Source organism: Paroedura picta, chromosome 4 (genome assembly GCF_049243985.1).
Source record: "Paroedura picta isolate Pp20150507F chromosome 4, Ppicta_v3.0, whole genome shotgun sequence".
In the NCBI taxonomy this organism is placed as follows: Eukaryota; Metazoa; Chordata; class Lepidosauria; order Squamata; family Gekkonidae; genus Paroedura; species Paroedura picta.
Genome location: NC_135372.1, coordinates 29,599,864 through 29,613,209, shown reverse-complemented (window position 1 = coordinate 29,613,209; position 13,346 = coordinate 29,599,864). Strand labels below are relative to the sequence as shown.

Below are 13,346 nucleotides of genomic sequence, written 5' to 3'. Positions count from 1 at the left end.
TGTCCGAGGAGTGGTGGGTCAGAGGAAGAAGCACGAACCAGCGTGGGAGGTCCCGGGTTGGAAGACACTCAGAGTGGCTGTGTGAAGCCACAGTTTTTATAGGGTTTTGGGAAGGGGGCTATGTGACAAGGCTCAGGTAAGCATGTGCTGGAAGTTTCCAGGGTCCCCAGAGATTAGGACAATACCTGGCCAAGGGGGGGGGGGGATGGCCGTAAATGGATTTGGATAAAGGTATTAATGGCTCTGAGGAAGAGAGCCATCAGGTCTAGCTGGCAGGATGTGGGGAGGAGATATCCCCTGGCAGAGGGGCCAAGTGTGAAAAATGTTGCAAGACAAAGGATTTTCCTAGGTGCCCTTAGGCAAACAGGAGGAAGCCAGTCCACTCACTTAGAAATACAATGGGGGGGGGGTGAGCTGATGCAAGCTTGAGTCCAAAGGCAACTCTGGGTCAGGCAAAAGGCTGTCATTCCAAACCTAAGGCAGAGATGGAGTCTGGCCTGGCTTGGCCGACCCTAGCAGTGTCGTCTTGGCTTTAGCTTAAGCCTAGACTATTGTGGGGTGCCATTGGTTATAGAAGACAGTGTGCCTGTCAATGAGGCAGGGGGCCCTGCCACACTTAAGAGGGGTATCATAGTTGCCATCCATGCTGGCTGAGGGCAAGGCCAGAGTAAAGGCCCTTTGAATTGGGAGGGAGGCAGGAAGCTGGATCCAAAGTGTACTTACGCTCTGAGATGCAATGTTGGAGTCCTGCTGTGCAGCATCTCGGGTACAGAAGTTCATCTTAGTCACCCTCAAAATGAGAGAAACGGGCTTTGGATCTGTTCTGACTAGGTGGTTCTCCCAACAAGTAGGCATACTAGGCTGGCCACAAAAGAAATCACAATTGCAAGGGTGCCTTCCTCAACTGCAGGGTATGCAGGCACCTCAGCAGCTGGTGGCCTCACTGATATCCTTTGCACTCGGAAGACCTCTATCTCCTTCCTTTCATCCATTTTCAATTTGGTTTTCAGTAGATCCTTGAGTTTGCCACCAGAGTGGTTGACCAGTACCAAAAGACTGGATTCTTAGTAGACCCTTGAGCACAGATTAAGGTAAAGGTAAAGGTATCCCCTGTGCAAGCACCGAGTCATGTCTGACCCTTGGGGTGACGCCCTCTAGCGTTTTCTTGGCAGACTCAATATGGGGTGGTTTGCCAGTGCCTTCCCCAGTCATCACCGTTTACCCCCCAGCAAGCTGGGTACTCATTTTACCGACCTCGGAAGGATGGAAGGCTGAGTCAACCTTGGAAGGCTGAGCACAGATTACAGACCCCTAAACCAATGGTGACCAATTAAACGCTCAGACGTGAATACGCTGATATCCTAGCAGCAAGATCATTAAATGTTATACCTACTGGCAGTACAACAACCTGCAAAGTTGTTGGCCTTGCTCCCAAGGAAATGAACTGGAATTCTTCAAATATGGAAGACAGCATGAAGAGCGTGATGAGTTCATCCCAGGGCACTCATCCACAGATCTGATTATTAATAAGCCTGGGCTAAAATATTTGGAACTGCTTCCTCTTTTAACCAATCTTGATAAATCTGGAGGTACCTTTACTTATATCTCTGCCCAACAGGCTGGTACTGATTACATAGCAGTAACTGCAGAGTTGGCTGCTACGGGCAGGAAAGGTTGCTTCGGCGGCTGAATCGCACAACCCTACGAGAGTTTTGGTCCAGATGAGTTCTATGGTAAAGGTAAAGGTATCCCCTGAGCAAGCACTGAGTCATGTCTGACACTTGGGGTGACGCCCTCCAGCGTTTTCATGGCAGACTCAATACGGGGTGGTTTGCCAGTGCCTTCCCCAGTCATTACCGTTTAGCCCCCAGCAAGCTGGGTACTCATTTTACCGACTTCGGAAGGATGGAAGACTGAGTCAACCTTGAGCCGGCTGCTGGGATTGAACTCCCAGCCTCATGGGCAGAGCTTTCAGACTGCATGTCTGCTGCCTTACCACTCTGCACCACAAGAGGCTCTAGGAGTTCTATGGTACAAGTTCATTAATGTGGAGTGAGAGTTGTGCTCGGCCGCCAGGTTGGCGCTCAACAGATTGGTGTGCTACTGGCACAAATGCAGCACATGAGCCCATACCGCTTATGTGGACTTGAAATTCATCTACGGAAAACTGTTCCATACCACACTTCTTGACATGAAGATGGGCTTCCTGAAGAACAGATCCTTCTGGCACGTGCCTGCTAAATTTGGGCCTGAACCTGAAGTTTAGATATCCAGATCAACAGAAAAGGAGAGGAGATGAATGGATTCACCAAAGGGGTGAAGTGGTGGTGGGGGGGGGGGGTTGATCTAATTTCATAGCACAGAAAAGAAAAAGCACAAAAATCTGGAATTTTATTTTTTTTAAGTAGAGGAACTCTTGCCCCAGGTTTCCCTACCTCCGCCTACAGGATAGTTTCCCTCTTGTCTTCATGAAAATGTCAAAGGGACAAAAGTCATGCTGGAATTAATCAGCTTACCAGCGCCCGCCCAGAGCTGCCCATCATTTGCAGCAGGGAGCAGAGAGTTAGGCGGATGTTTGTACTTGGGTGATCCTTATGTCAAACACGGCAGACGGAGAGCCAAAGGCAAGCAAACTCCTTGGGTGGAAGCACCAGAAGGGTTGCCAGGCCACAAAGCAGAGCCCATACTGCTAACGATGGGTGTGCAGTGATGGGGAGTTCTAGGGTCACAGTACCCACTGCACCTTCCCTTCCTGAGACGTGTTCTCCTCCCTTATCTACTAAACCAGGCCTTCCAGTTGCCCTCCCTGTCCCCCAAAAAGCCCCTTTGCTGAGCTCCCACTTGATGTGCCAAACTTCCACCACTAGTAGTTCCAGCTGGAAGTCCCTCAGGTGCCGGGGCTAGGAGGGTTCCCTCCTTTGGGGCACCATTCTTTCCTGGGCCAGCGAGCAGCCAGGATGGAGCTACATCCAATTCAGGAGCAGGAAGCAAGGGTGTCTCCACTGGAGGGGAGGGGAAGGGACAGGGGCATGGAAACCCAGGATGTTCTCTGTCCTGGCCCCTACCTGGTGACCTGAGCTCCCAGAGCAGATCCAGGCCCTAACGGAGCTAGCACAATCCCACAGGGCCTGCAAGACGGAGCTCTTCTGCCAGGCTTCAGGTTGGGGCCAGTGAAACCACAACATCTACTGGCCTTCCTACCAAATATTGCCCCCTAATCTAGCTATGGGAGATCTGATGACGACCCATCCTGGAGCTGCTGGTGCTGGTGCTGGCATTACCTTAAATTGTCAGTTCAATTTAATTTAAAATTTTTAGAAACTGTAATTAATGTTAGATATTTTATGTTATTAGGATTTTTTCATATGATGTACACCACCCTGAGCCAGCTTTCTAGGAGGGGAATGAATGGATAGATGGATGAATGAATGAGTGAATGGATGGATGGATGGATGGATGGATGGATGGATGGATGGATGGATGGATGGATGGATGAATGAATGAATGAATGAATGAATGAATGAATGAATGAATGAATGAATGAATGAATGATGGGGACCAGCTGTGGCAGAGGAGACAGGGGTCACACCCTGAAAATTCTGGGAGGTGAGAAGCTCTGGGTTGAAGAAGGACACCTAGTCCATCCAGGACTCTTCCTCTGATGTTGAGGATGGGGCAGGACAGGTGTGGATCCTGGCTTTGTTATCTCTTTTGGTAGCTGGTTGCCGTTAGATTTTTCATGTCATTTCAGGCACAAGCATTTGCCTACCAAACTGATTGTATTTACCTTTTCACACAAAGCCACTTGTATCCGGCTAGCAAAGCGTGGTTGAGCCAGTCTTAACGTAATCTGCCTTTTCCCGTTTTCACTTCTTTGCTCTATTTGAATCACTGTAGTGCGCTGCTCAAACTGTGTGCAGCTCTTCCAGTAGCACTAGGCTTTCCCTGTGCCTTTTTTTCACAGAGCGATCTTCCTTAAACTTTTTAGGAACATTCTAAGGTGAGCAGCATACTATACCGCTAGACCAACATAGCACTTCAGTGCCACAGCACAGCCCCATGGAGAAGGGTTCTAGCGCTCAACTTAGAACGTGAAAAAAAAAGTCCAAGGAAGATAGCATAGTGCTCGGGGGGGGGGGGGAGTGTGGCGCTTTTTGAAATGGTTGGATCACTTCAGAGACGGCTCATTAACAAAATGAAGTGCGCTGGGCCAACCATGGATCACATCCAGAGTAGAGCGGTAATGGAAAAGGGCCCTTGAAGAATCAGTGCCAATTGCATCCGTTGATGGGCTTGACCCCATGTGCAGAAACCATGTTCAGTTTTCACACCCAAGATGTGGCAGCTGGTCCGACAGTGAGTATTCCTCTCAGCTCTCTCACCCTTGAGTTTCCTCCTGGGCAGAGTGTCCAAGATGTATAATGTTGAGTGGAAACGTGGCTGGCGTTAGTCCTTTCCCTTCTTCCCGACTCCTCTGCTCTCAAAGTGCTCCCTGCTCAGAGGAAAAGAAGGGCAGGAACAGTTATTGATTGTAGAGGCAGGTGAGCAGCTGGGTTGATCTGAAGCAGCAGAACAAAGTTGGAGGCCGGGGGCATCTTTAAGCCCAACTCGGTTGGATTCAAGGTACAAGCATCGTGGGCTCACACATAAAAGCTTATATCTGGAAATCTTGAACAAAACTTTGATGGTCTTAAAGATGCCCCTGGACTCAAAACTTTGCCCAGTTATCTATTGTGGCAACCAGGTACTTGACACCTCCCCCTGTCCCCCATGGACATTTCTTTTTTGGGGGGGGGAGTCAAAAGACCTTTTTGCATCTGTCTGAACTGTGATGCTTTGTACTTTCAGAATGTGGTGGACCCTGGTGTGGATCATGGCCCTCCTCAGCCCCATCTCCTGTTCAGGTAAGAGAAGGAGGTTTGAACAAATTCAAAGGCATCGTCTGTGATGGGATCTTAAAAAAAAGAAAGAAAAGCAAACCAGGATTGTTTATTCTTGGGCCGCTCAAAGCTGTTCTCTGGCTCTCTTGGCACATTTTGCAAGCAGACAATTTCCAATGAAGCACTGAGCCAATATTACATTAATAAATGTATTTATGCACTGTACTCCCCAGGTATTTGGCCCAGGTGTAAGAACACAAAGGGGGGGGCAGCATGAGTAGTCAACATGTTTGTGGATCAGCAGCACCACGAGACTCAATTTTGCTCGGGAAGTGAGGCAAGAAAATATTAGGATGTTGAGTCAAGCGAGGGTTACTGGGCAAACTGCAAGGGGCTGTGTGCTCTCGAAAAAGAAGAAGAAGAGCTGTTTTTTTAAAATACACTACCTAGAGGAGACCCAAAGCAACTTACAAACACCTTTCCCTTCCTCTCCCTGTGAGGGAGGTGGGACTGAGAGAGCTCTAAGGGAACTACTCAGCAAGGACAGGCCAAGGAGTGGGGAATCAAATCCGGCCGAAGGAGTGGGGAATCAAATCCGGTTCTCCTGTTCTTTAACCACCATACCATGTTGGCTCTGGCTTTGTCGTGAATACAGGGGCCAATCCCCGCTTCTATCATGGAAGCCCCACTGGGTAACCTTGAGCCTGGCGCAAGCTCTCAGTCTGGCCTACTTCACAGGGTTGTAGGTAGGGGTGTCAGCTCTGAATGGGGAAAGCGGGAAATCTGGGGTGGAGCCTGGGGAGGGCAGGGTTTTGAGAGGGGCTACACGGCCATAGAGTCCATAATCAAAAGTGGCCATTTCTCCAGGTGAACATATTTATGTTGCCTGGAGATAAATTGTGATAGTGGGGCATCTCCACTGGAGATTGGCAACCTCAGTTGTAGCTGTGTGAAAATGGGGGTGGGGAGTCTAATATTCAGAGCTGCTTTGAGTGCCTACTGGGAAGAAAGGTGAGAGGTAAATAAATAAATGCAAGTGCATCATCTTGTAGGGTACGACCCTAACCTCAGGTCTCAAAGCTCTCCTATTCAGATATGTAGGGTCTGTTTGCGGGGTGGAGTCTCTTCTGATGGCAGGAAAGTTTGCACATTGGATTTGGGGAAATCTGTCCCTGGGTACAGAGCCACCCCACACATTTTCCTTCCCCTTAGAAACTGCAGAGAGGAATTTCTTCCACATGGTGGGAGGGGGGGAAGATCCCTTTATTTATTTACTGGGGGAAAAGCCTGCTGTAGTCTTGAATGCAGCAGGCGCTAGCGGGGTAATGAAACTGTGTGGAACTGGAGGGCTGGACTAGATGGACTCTCACTGGTTTGATCCAGCAGGGCTCTTCTGATGTGCTTAGAAAGGCATCAGCCTCTCTGTCAGTAGTTCTCAACCTTCCTAATGCCGCGACCCTTTAATACAGTTCCTCATGTCGTGGTGACCCCCAACCATAAAATGATGCAAGGGCTCGTTCACAGAAATTAAACCAAAACTGACCCATGGCATGGAGATCCCTTGTTCATGATTGTATAGAAATTGGTCCCCCCCCTCCCCTGGGGTTTCTCAGTTCAGTTCTGCCTCTTGTCCCACCATGCCGATCTCGCTCTTTTCCGCTGCTCCAGACAGACGAACGCTCTATCTCCATCTACCCCGCAAGGCTGTTGTGTGGATGGTGCCCCCCTGGCCCAGCTGCTTGCCCTGCTTTGACCCCTGTGAAAGGGTCGTTCAACCCCCAAAGGGGTCCTGACCCCCAGGTTGAGAACCACTGCTCTATGCCTGGTTGTTGGCCCTTTGGAGGAACCGGTTGGCCCTGTGTGAGGCAGGATGCTGTGCTAGATGGATCTTCACTGGGCTGATCCAGCAGGGCTCTGCTTATGTTACGTTTTGGTGGAGGGATGCTCCGTTGCAACATTGGCAGCCCTGGCACCAGCCCTTGTTTCCCTCTCTGCATTTGCATCCTGCACAACTGGAAGCAAGAGTTCAAGGGCAGACCCGTATAGAGTATAGAGATGAGCCAATTGTATCAGACACAATTGAGCAACATGTGGCCCCCCCCAGTCCTTCTTCCAAAGAGCCTGGTCATTGTGTGTCACTCAAGAACTGAAACCACAAGACGGGACAAATCCACAGGGCCTCTGACAATGGGGGCAAGAGGTGAAAATGGGAATTGGTTGGAAGCAAATGTTCTGCACCAATAGAGGGGGGAGGGGGGGAGAGAGAAACCTCTTTCAAGCTGTCTTTGGAGTCCTTTTTAGTAACTGGTTGCTATTGCATTTTTTTCTGTCATATCAGGCAGACCTGTTTGAGTAACTGGCTGCTGGCAAAATTTATTTTCCTGTTGCACACAGGCCCGCTTTTCTTGGTTTAGCAAAGTGTGGTTCAGTTTTGGAGAAAACGGCTTTCTTCTGTTTCCCACCCCTTTGTTGCATTTCTGAATTGCTGTGGTGCGCTGTTTAAAATGTCCCCATCCTTTTTTTTTGCCACATATGGACTTTTCCTAACATTTTAAGTTCTGTAGCAGAAAACCAATTTAGCATTTCAGTGCTATAGCGCAGGGGTGGCCAAACTGTGGTTTTCCAGATGTCCACGGACTACAATTCCCATGAGCTCCTGCCAGCGCTGCATCTGGAGAGCCACAGTTCGGCCACCCCTGCGCTATAGCAGCTCTATTGAGATGACTCCATCAATGGAGTCCAAGCATCTCTGTGGTGCTGCTACAGCACTATAGTGCTATATTGGTTTAGCGCCTCGCAGCTTCACTTGGAACGTTTTTTAAAATCCTTCTGAGGTAGATTATGCAGCCAAAAAGGCCTGGGGCGGGGGAAGCAGGAGTGTTCGAAATGACCAGAGTGCTTCAGGAATGGCTCATTAACGCATGGAAGCTCGCTGCATGAAATCCCCATTCCCATATTGCTTTACTCAAGACCAAGCCACCAACGAATAACATCCAGTTCAGACCAGTAATGTGAAAATCTTTAGAGAGAAAGTGAGAGCAGCTTCTGAGCAGTGCTGGGAAAGCAGACCAATGAGCCCCACAGTTTCTTCACGCTCAGACCAGTGCCACCCCCGCCTCCCCCTCGGCAGAGATGCTTCTTTGGCCACCCCTTTGCCTGCAGCCCACCTTTTCTGTTTTCTCTCTCTCTTCCCCCCCCCCCACCCCGGCATGTTTGGAGTGACTTATTTGTCTCCTCTTGAGCGGTGTCGGGTGCTGTTCCATATTGCAAAACTGTATTTTTCCCCCCATCCCCAGAGCAAAGAGAACATTTTGTCCGGAAGCTGGAAATTGCTGGCAGGAGGCCCGGTCTTCTCTCTGCTTCTTTGGGGAGCTGTGCTTCATCAGCCCCCTCCCCACATGGGGCTCTGAGTCGCTGTGTGTGTGGGGGGGACAGGCGAACGTGCAGAAGCTGCAGGGCTCAACTGCTCTTCTCTTGAAATCCCGCTATGCCTCAAGGACAACCTCTAGAGGAAGCTGGTCGTCACTGCTGTTTCTCTTAGAGCTGACTGCAGCGTTTGACGCCGTTGATAAAGGGGCACTAGCCCTCCGCCGAGCTGATGTGGGGTTCAAGGCACAGCCTTGAAATGGCTGCAGTCCTTCCTCCGAAATCAGAGACAGAGGGTGGCTCTTGGGAAGAATCACAGAATCATAGAATCCTAGAGTTGGAAGGGGCCATTCAGGCCATCTAGTCCAACCCCCTGCTCAACGCAGGATCAGCCCTAAGCATCCTAAAGCATCCAAGAAAAGTGTGTATCCAACCTTTGCTTGAAGACTGCCAGTGAGGGGGAGCTCACCACCTCCTTAGGCAGCCGATGCCACTGCTGAACTACTCTGACTGTGAAATATTTTCCCTGATATCTAGCCTATATCGTTGTACTTGAAGTTTAAACCCATTACTGCGTGTCCTCTCCTCTGCAGCCAGCAGAAACAGCATCCTGCCCTCCTCCAAGTGACAACCTTTCAAATACTTAAAGAGGGCTATCATGTCCCCTCTCAACCTCCTTTTCTCCAGGCTGAACATTCCCGAGTCCCTCAACCTATCTTCATAGGGCTTGGTCCCTTGGCCCCAGATCATCTTTGTCGCTCTCCTCTGTACCCTTTCAATTTTATCTACATCCTATAAGAGAACCTCCTAGCAACAGGCCCTGAGATATGGGGGTCCCACAGTATAATTGAACATCTGTGTGCGCTCCCTTGTCCAACTTGTCTGGCTGCCATCAGTACACAGATGGCACCCCACTATTTCTGTTGATGGGCAGTCAGCTGCCCACACTCCCAGAGACCTCGGCCAAGTGTCTGGAGGCGTCTGCTTAAGTTAAATCCAGCTGAGCCAACATGTGATGGTAATATGGTACAGCTCCTGACTCCTCAACAGAGTTTGACCATAGTCAAGAGTCTGGGTGTGACACCAGGTGCCTCCCTGCTTATGGAGACTCAGGTTACAGACGGTGCTTGCTGGGCAACGCCTTCCATCTCCATCAGGCATGGGAGCTTGCGCCTTACTAGTGAGCATGATCCGTGCAACAGTCAGATTAAACTTTTGTAATTCGCTTTACTTAGGGCTGCCCTCAGGCCTGCTCTGGAAATTCCAACTAGTGTATGTGTGCCAAGTTACACACCGGCACCCCCCCTCCCCCCTCCCCCCTCCCCCCTCCCCCCTCCCCATGGCGCAGCGCTGGCTGCGTCGGCCTGGAACGGCTGATTCGGATGATGCTTTGGGCTGATCCTGCATTGAGCAGGGGGTTGGACTAGATGGCCTGTATGACCCCTTCCCACTCTAGGATTCTGTGATTCTATGATTCTGCCGCACACAACTCTAATGTGCACTGTGGTTGGTAGATCTGGAGGAGGAGCTAGAACTCTGTTACTTCCTTATTACTTCCTTATTCTTCTTTGTCATGAAGACCCAACTGAGTTACGGTGACCCTGTAGCACAGGGGTAGTCCAACTGCGGCCCTCCAGATGTCCATGGACTACAATTCCCATGAGTCCGTGCCAGCGAACGGGTGCACAAACATGGCCGGGACCACAGCCCAACTTCCATCTCATCCACAGTGGCTTTGGGAATGTTGTGCAATGAAGTACTTTAGCAATGGAAGCAAATAAAGGAATAAAATGACCACTGCCCTCCCCTCCCCCAGTCTGCTGGCCCACACTGGTCTTGCGGTGGGTTGACCATAGGACACACTCAGAGACATACACAGCCCTCTGACGACAGGCCCGCTTGTTCAGCTTGCCATGCAGTTGTTTGGGAAGGTGGACAGCAGGTTCTCTCTGCAGACCGGCCTGCTGCTCCCAATCGGTTGGTTTCCCTGACTGCCAAGGGTGATGGCCAGCATCCTAGTTCCCCCCTCCGCTCTGGCCCGGAACATTTCTGAAATTTCCCCCAAAGTAAGCGCCGCCGGTCCTCCTATCTGCCAGCCACCTTGGCCACAGCAAGCCTCAGAGACAGAGAAGAGGCATGGGCCCAATCCCCAAAAACTCTCCAGTGTAATATTAATATATTTTTAAAGGTGACTTCCTAGGCAGTTATTGTCGCACCGATTTTGGCAGCAATCATGGCCAATTGGTCATTAAAAGCCTCATTTTTACAATGAGGAAAATGGGGAATGCAAAGAACCTTGAATCGGGTCAGGCCTTCTTGTTTTGGGTTGCCGAGCCCACTGGCTGTGGTGGCTTTTCTGGACTGTGTGGATGGGGTCTAGTCATTTAGTCCCTAACGTTTTGCCAATCACTGTGGCTGGCGTCTTCAATGGGTAGGACACAGCAAGATGCCCAAGGACTGAAAAGGGCTACCAGACCAGGGCCACACAGCCCAGAAAACTCACAACCATCATAAATGCCTGGAGACTTTGGAGGAGGAGCTAAGAGCGGACAGGGTTCAGGGTGGAGAGGGATCTCAGGGGGGTGGAGTCCACCCCCCAAAGAAGCCACTGTCTCCAGGGGAACTAATCTCTGATGCCTAGATATGAGCTAAGATTCTAGGGGATCTCCAGGCCCCACCTGGGGAGTGGCATCCCTATCCTTTATCTGTGTCTCCTAGAGATCAGTCAGAATTCCAGGGCATCTCCACCTGCCACCTGGAAGTTGGCATCCCTAGGAGAGGGCTGCCCCTTGTGATGAATGGGGTGGGGAGGAGGCAGGGTGAAGGAGTGGGGGAGAGAGGAGGGACTGATTGCTGCTCTGCCAGGACCGGGGGAGCAGCCTCTTCCATGCCCTCCCCACGTAAAGACAACTCCCTGCAAAGAGGAATTTCACACAGCAGACAGGAGGGCTGAGTTAGGCCCTTTCCTACCTGAGATGCTCTTCTTAAAGATCAGTTCTCTCAGAGAAAACGGCTGCTTCGGAGGGTGGACTCTGTGGCCCACTGAGGTCTCTCCCTGCCCCAAATCCTACCCTCCCTGGTCTCCACCCTGAGCATCTCCAGGCATTTCTCAGTGTAGGCTCTTCAGCAACCCTAGGTGGTATAGTCAGGTGGTATAGGCCTTGCAAGGCTAAGGGAGGGGCCCTGCCCGGAGGAGGCTTGGAATGGCATTGCTGGGGCTCTGCTCAGCAAGACAGCTGGCGTGTCTTTCCACCCTGTGGGCCGCAGCTGGTGAAGCCAATTGCAGAGGGAGGGCTGGCAAAGAGGTGAATTAGGGTCAGAAACAATGGCTGAGGATCACAACACGCACATCTCCTCTTGAGAGGGTCCCTGCGGTTTTCTCTTGCTGACGTTTCCCCTGGTTCTCTCCTCCACCTCCGAGCACGTCCAGAGCGAATTCTGCCCAGCTGTGAATAGCAAGCAGGCTTTGGGAAATGTGCGCAGGAGGAAGGGAGCACAGCCGATCCTGCCAAAGCCAGAAACACACTCTGAAGCTTGGGGGGGAGGGGGGACCCTGCTGTTGTGCACGGTGCGCCTTATCAACTCCCAACAGGTTGCCCTGCCATGTGCCAAGGCATAATTTTTCCGCTAGGGAAACAGGAAGTATCGCCTGCCTCATACCTTGGCCATTAAAAGGTTGTCTGCCTACACTGGGGAGGCCAACTTCCATGTGGGGACGGGAGACCTACAAACAACGGGGACCAGTTCCCTTCCCAAACCCAGCCCTCTCCAACCCTCACGCCCCAGTTTCCCGGAATTTGCCAAAATTGGAGTTGGCAAACCTAGCTTGCACGGCTGCCAACTTCGGCTTCAACAGTACTGTCGCCCTTCCCTCACCTGCAAGACAGGTTTGGTGGGCTAGGAAGATTCGGAAGTGAAAACTAACCCGGAGAATGCAGGAAGCCGCCTTCTCCTGAGTCAGGCCTTTTGTCTCTTAGGGCAGGGGTAGTCAACCTGTGGTCCTCCAGATGTTCATGGACTACAATTCCCATGAGCCTGGCAGGGGCTCATGGGAATTGTAGTCCATGGACATCTGGAGGACCACAGGTTGACTACCCCTGTCTTAGGGTTTACTCAGGCTGCCATGGCTCTCCAGGGTCGGAGCAAGAGGGCTTGCACATCCTGTACCACCTGATCCTTTCAGCTGGAGAGGCCAGGGATTGAACCTGGGACCTTCCACAGACCAAGCAGATGTTCTGACCCTGAGCCATAGACCCTCCCTGGAGGGGGAGCCCAGAGGCCATGCGATCCCGTGCCTTGGGGGTGGGCCTGTGCTGATTCCAACAGAAATTGTTGGCCCTGAAATGTGAACCAGGCGCTTGGGCTATCGGGAAAATGAAATGTCAATTTGGCTGGGGGGGGGGGGAAGGAAGGATGATGTTTTGTTGGCAGGAAAGAGGATGGAATCAAGGATAGGAGTCCTGGCATGTGGGAAGACAATAAAGTCCAGGTAACAGACCTCAATTTGGCGTGAGGATGCAGAGGAAGGAGCTCAAGGGAAGATCCAGCCTCTCTGGGCCTGTTTCGGAAGTAGGGTTGCCGGCTTGGGGTTGGGAAATATCTGGAGACTTAGGGGGTGGAGCTGGGAGTGGGTGGGATTTGGGGCAGGGAAGAACCTCAGTGGAGAATAATGCAAGGGAGTTCACCCTCCAAAGCAGCCCTTTTCTCCTGGGGAACCGATCTCTTTTCTCTGGAAATGAGCTATAAATCCAGGAGATTCCCAAGACCCACCGGGAGGCTGGCATCCCTAATCAGAAGGCACCGTATGTCTCCAAGAAACCCACAAAAAGGGCCTGAAGGCTGTGGATCTTGCACGGTGCTTGTACGGTGCCCATATATACAGTGTTGCTTAACCTCAGATTTATCCTCTCTCTTCCTTACTGCTTCTTGGCTTGTTTCTTGAAGTGGCTCCAAGAGAACTGAAGATGCAGTACTGTGTCAGCTTTTGGGCCGGAAACATCTCTTGCTACTGGGACCCAGCGCAAGAGACAGACCCTCTGACGACGTACACGCTCCATATCACAGAGTGAGTGTTCAGCAGGGCATGGGGTGGAGGAAGGG

At 51.2% G+C, this 13,346-nt stretch overlaps 1 protein-coding gene across 1 annotated transcript in view; it reads left to right on the top strand.

The window, feature by feature from the left end:
• Positions 1–4,790: 4,790 nt before the first annotated feature.
• Positions 4,791–13,346, top strand: part of LOC143836723 (interleukin-6 receptor subunit beta-like) — a 40,291-nt gene continuing 31,735 nt past the window's right edge. Inside the window, exons 1-2 of the mRNA XM_077336260.1 lie at positions 4,791–4,904; positions 13,191–13,311. Coding sequence (XP_077192375.1) covers positions 4,832–4,904; positions 13,191–13,311 — 194 coding nt within the window. The 5' untranslated portion in view covers positions 4,791–4,831. The remainder of the gene's footprint in view (positions 4,905–13,190; positions 13,312–13,346) is intronic.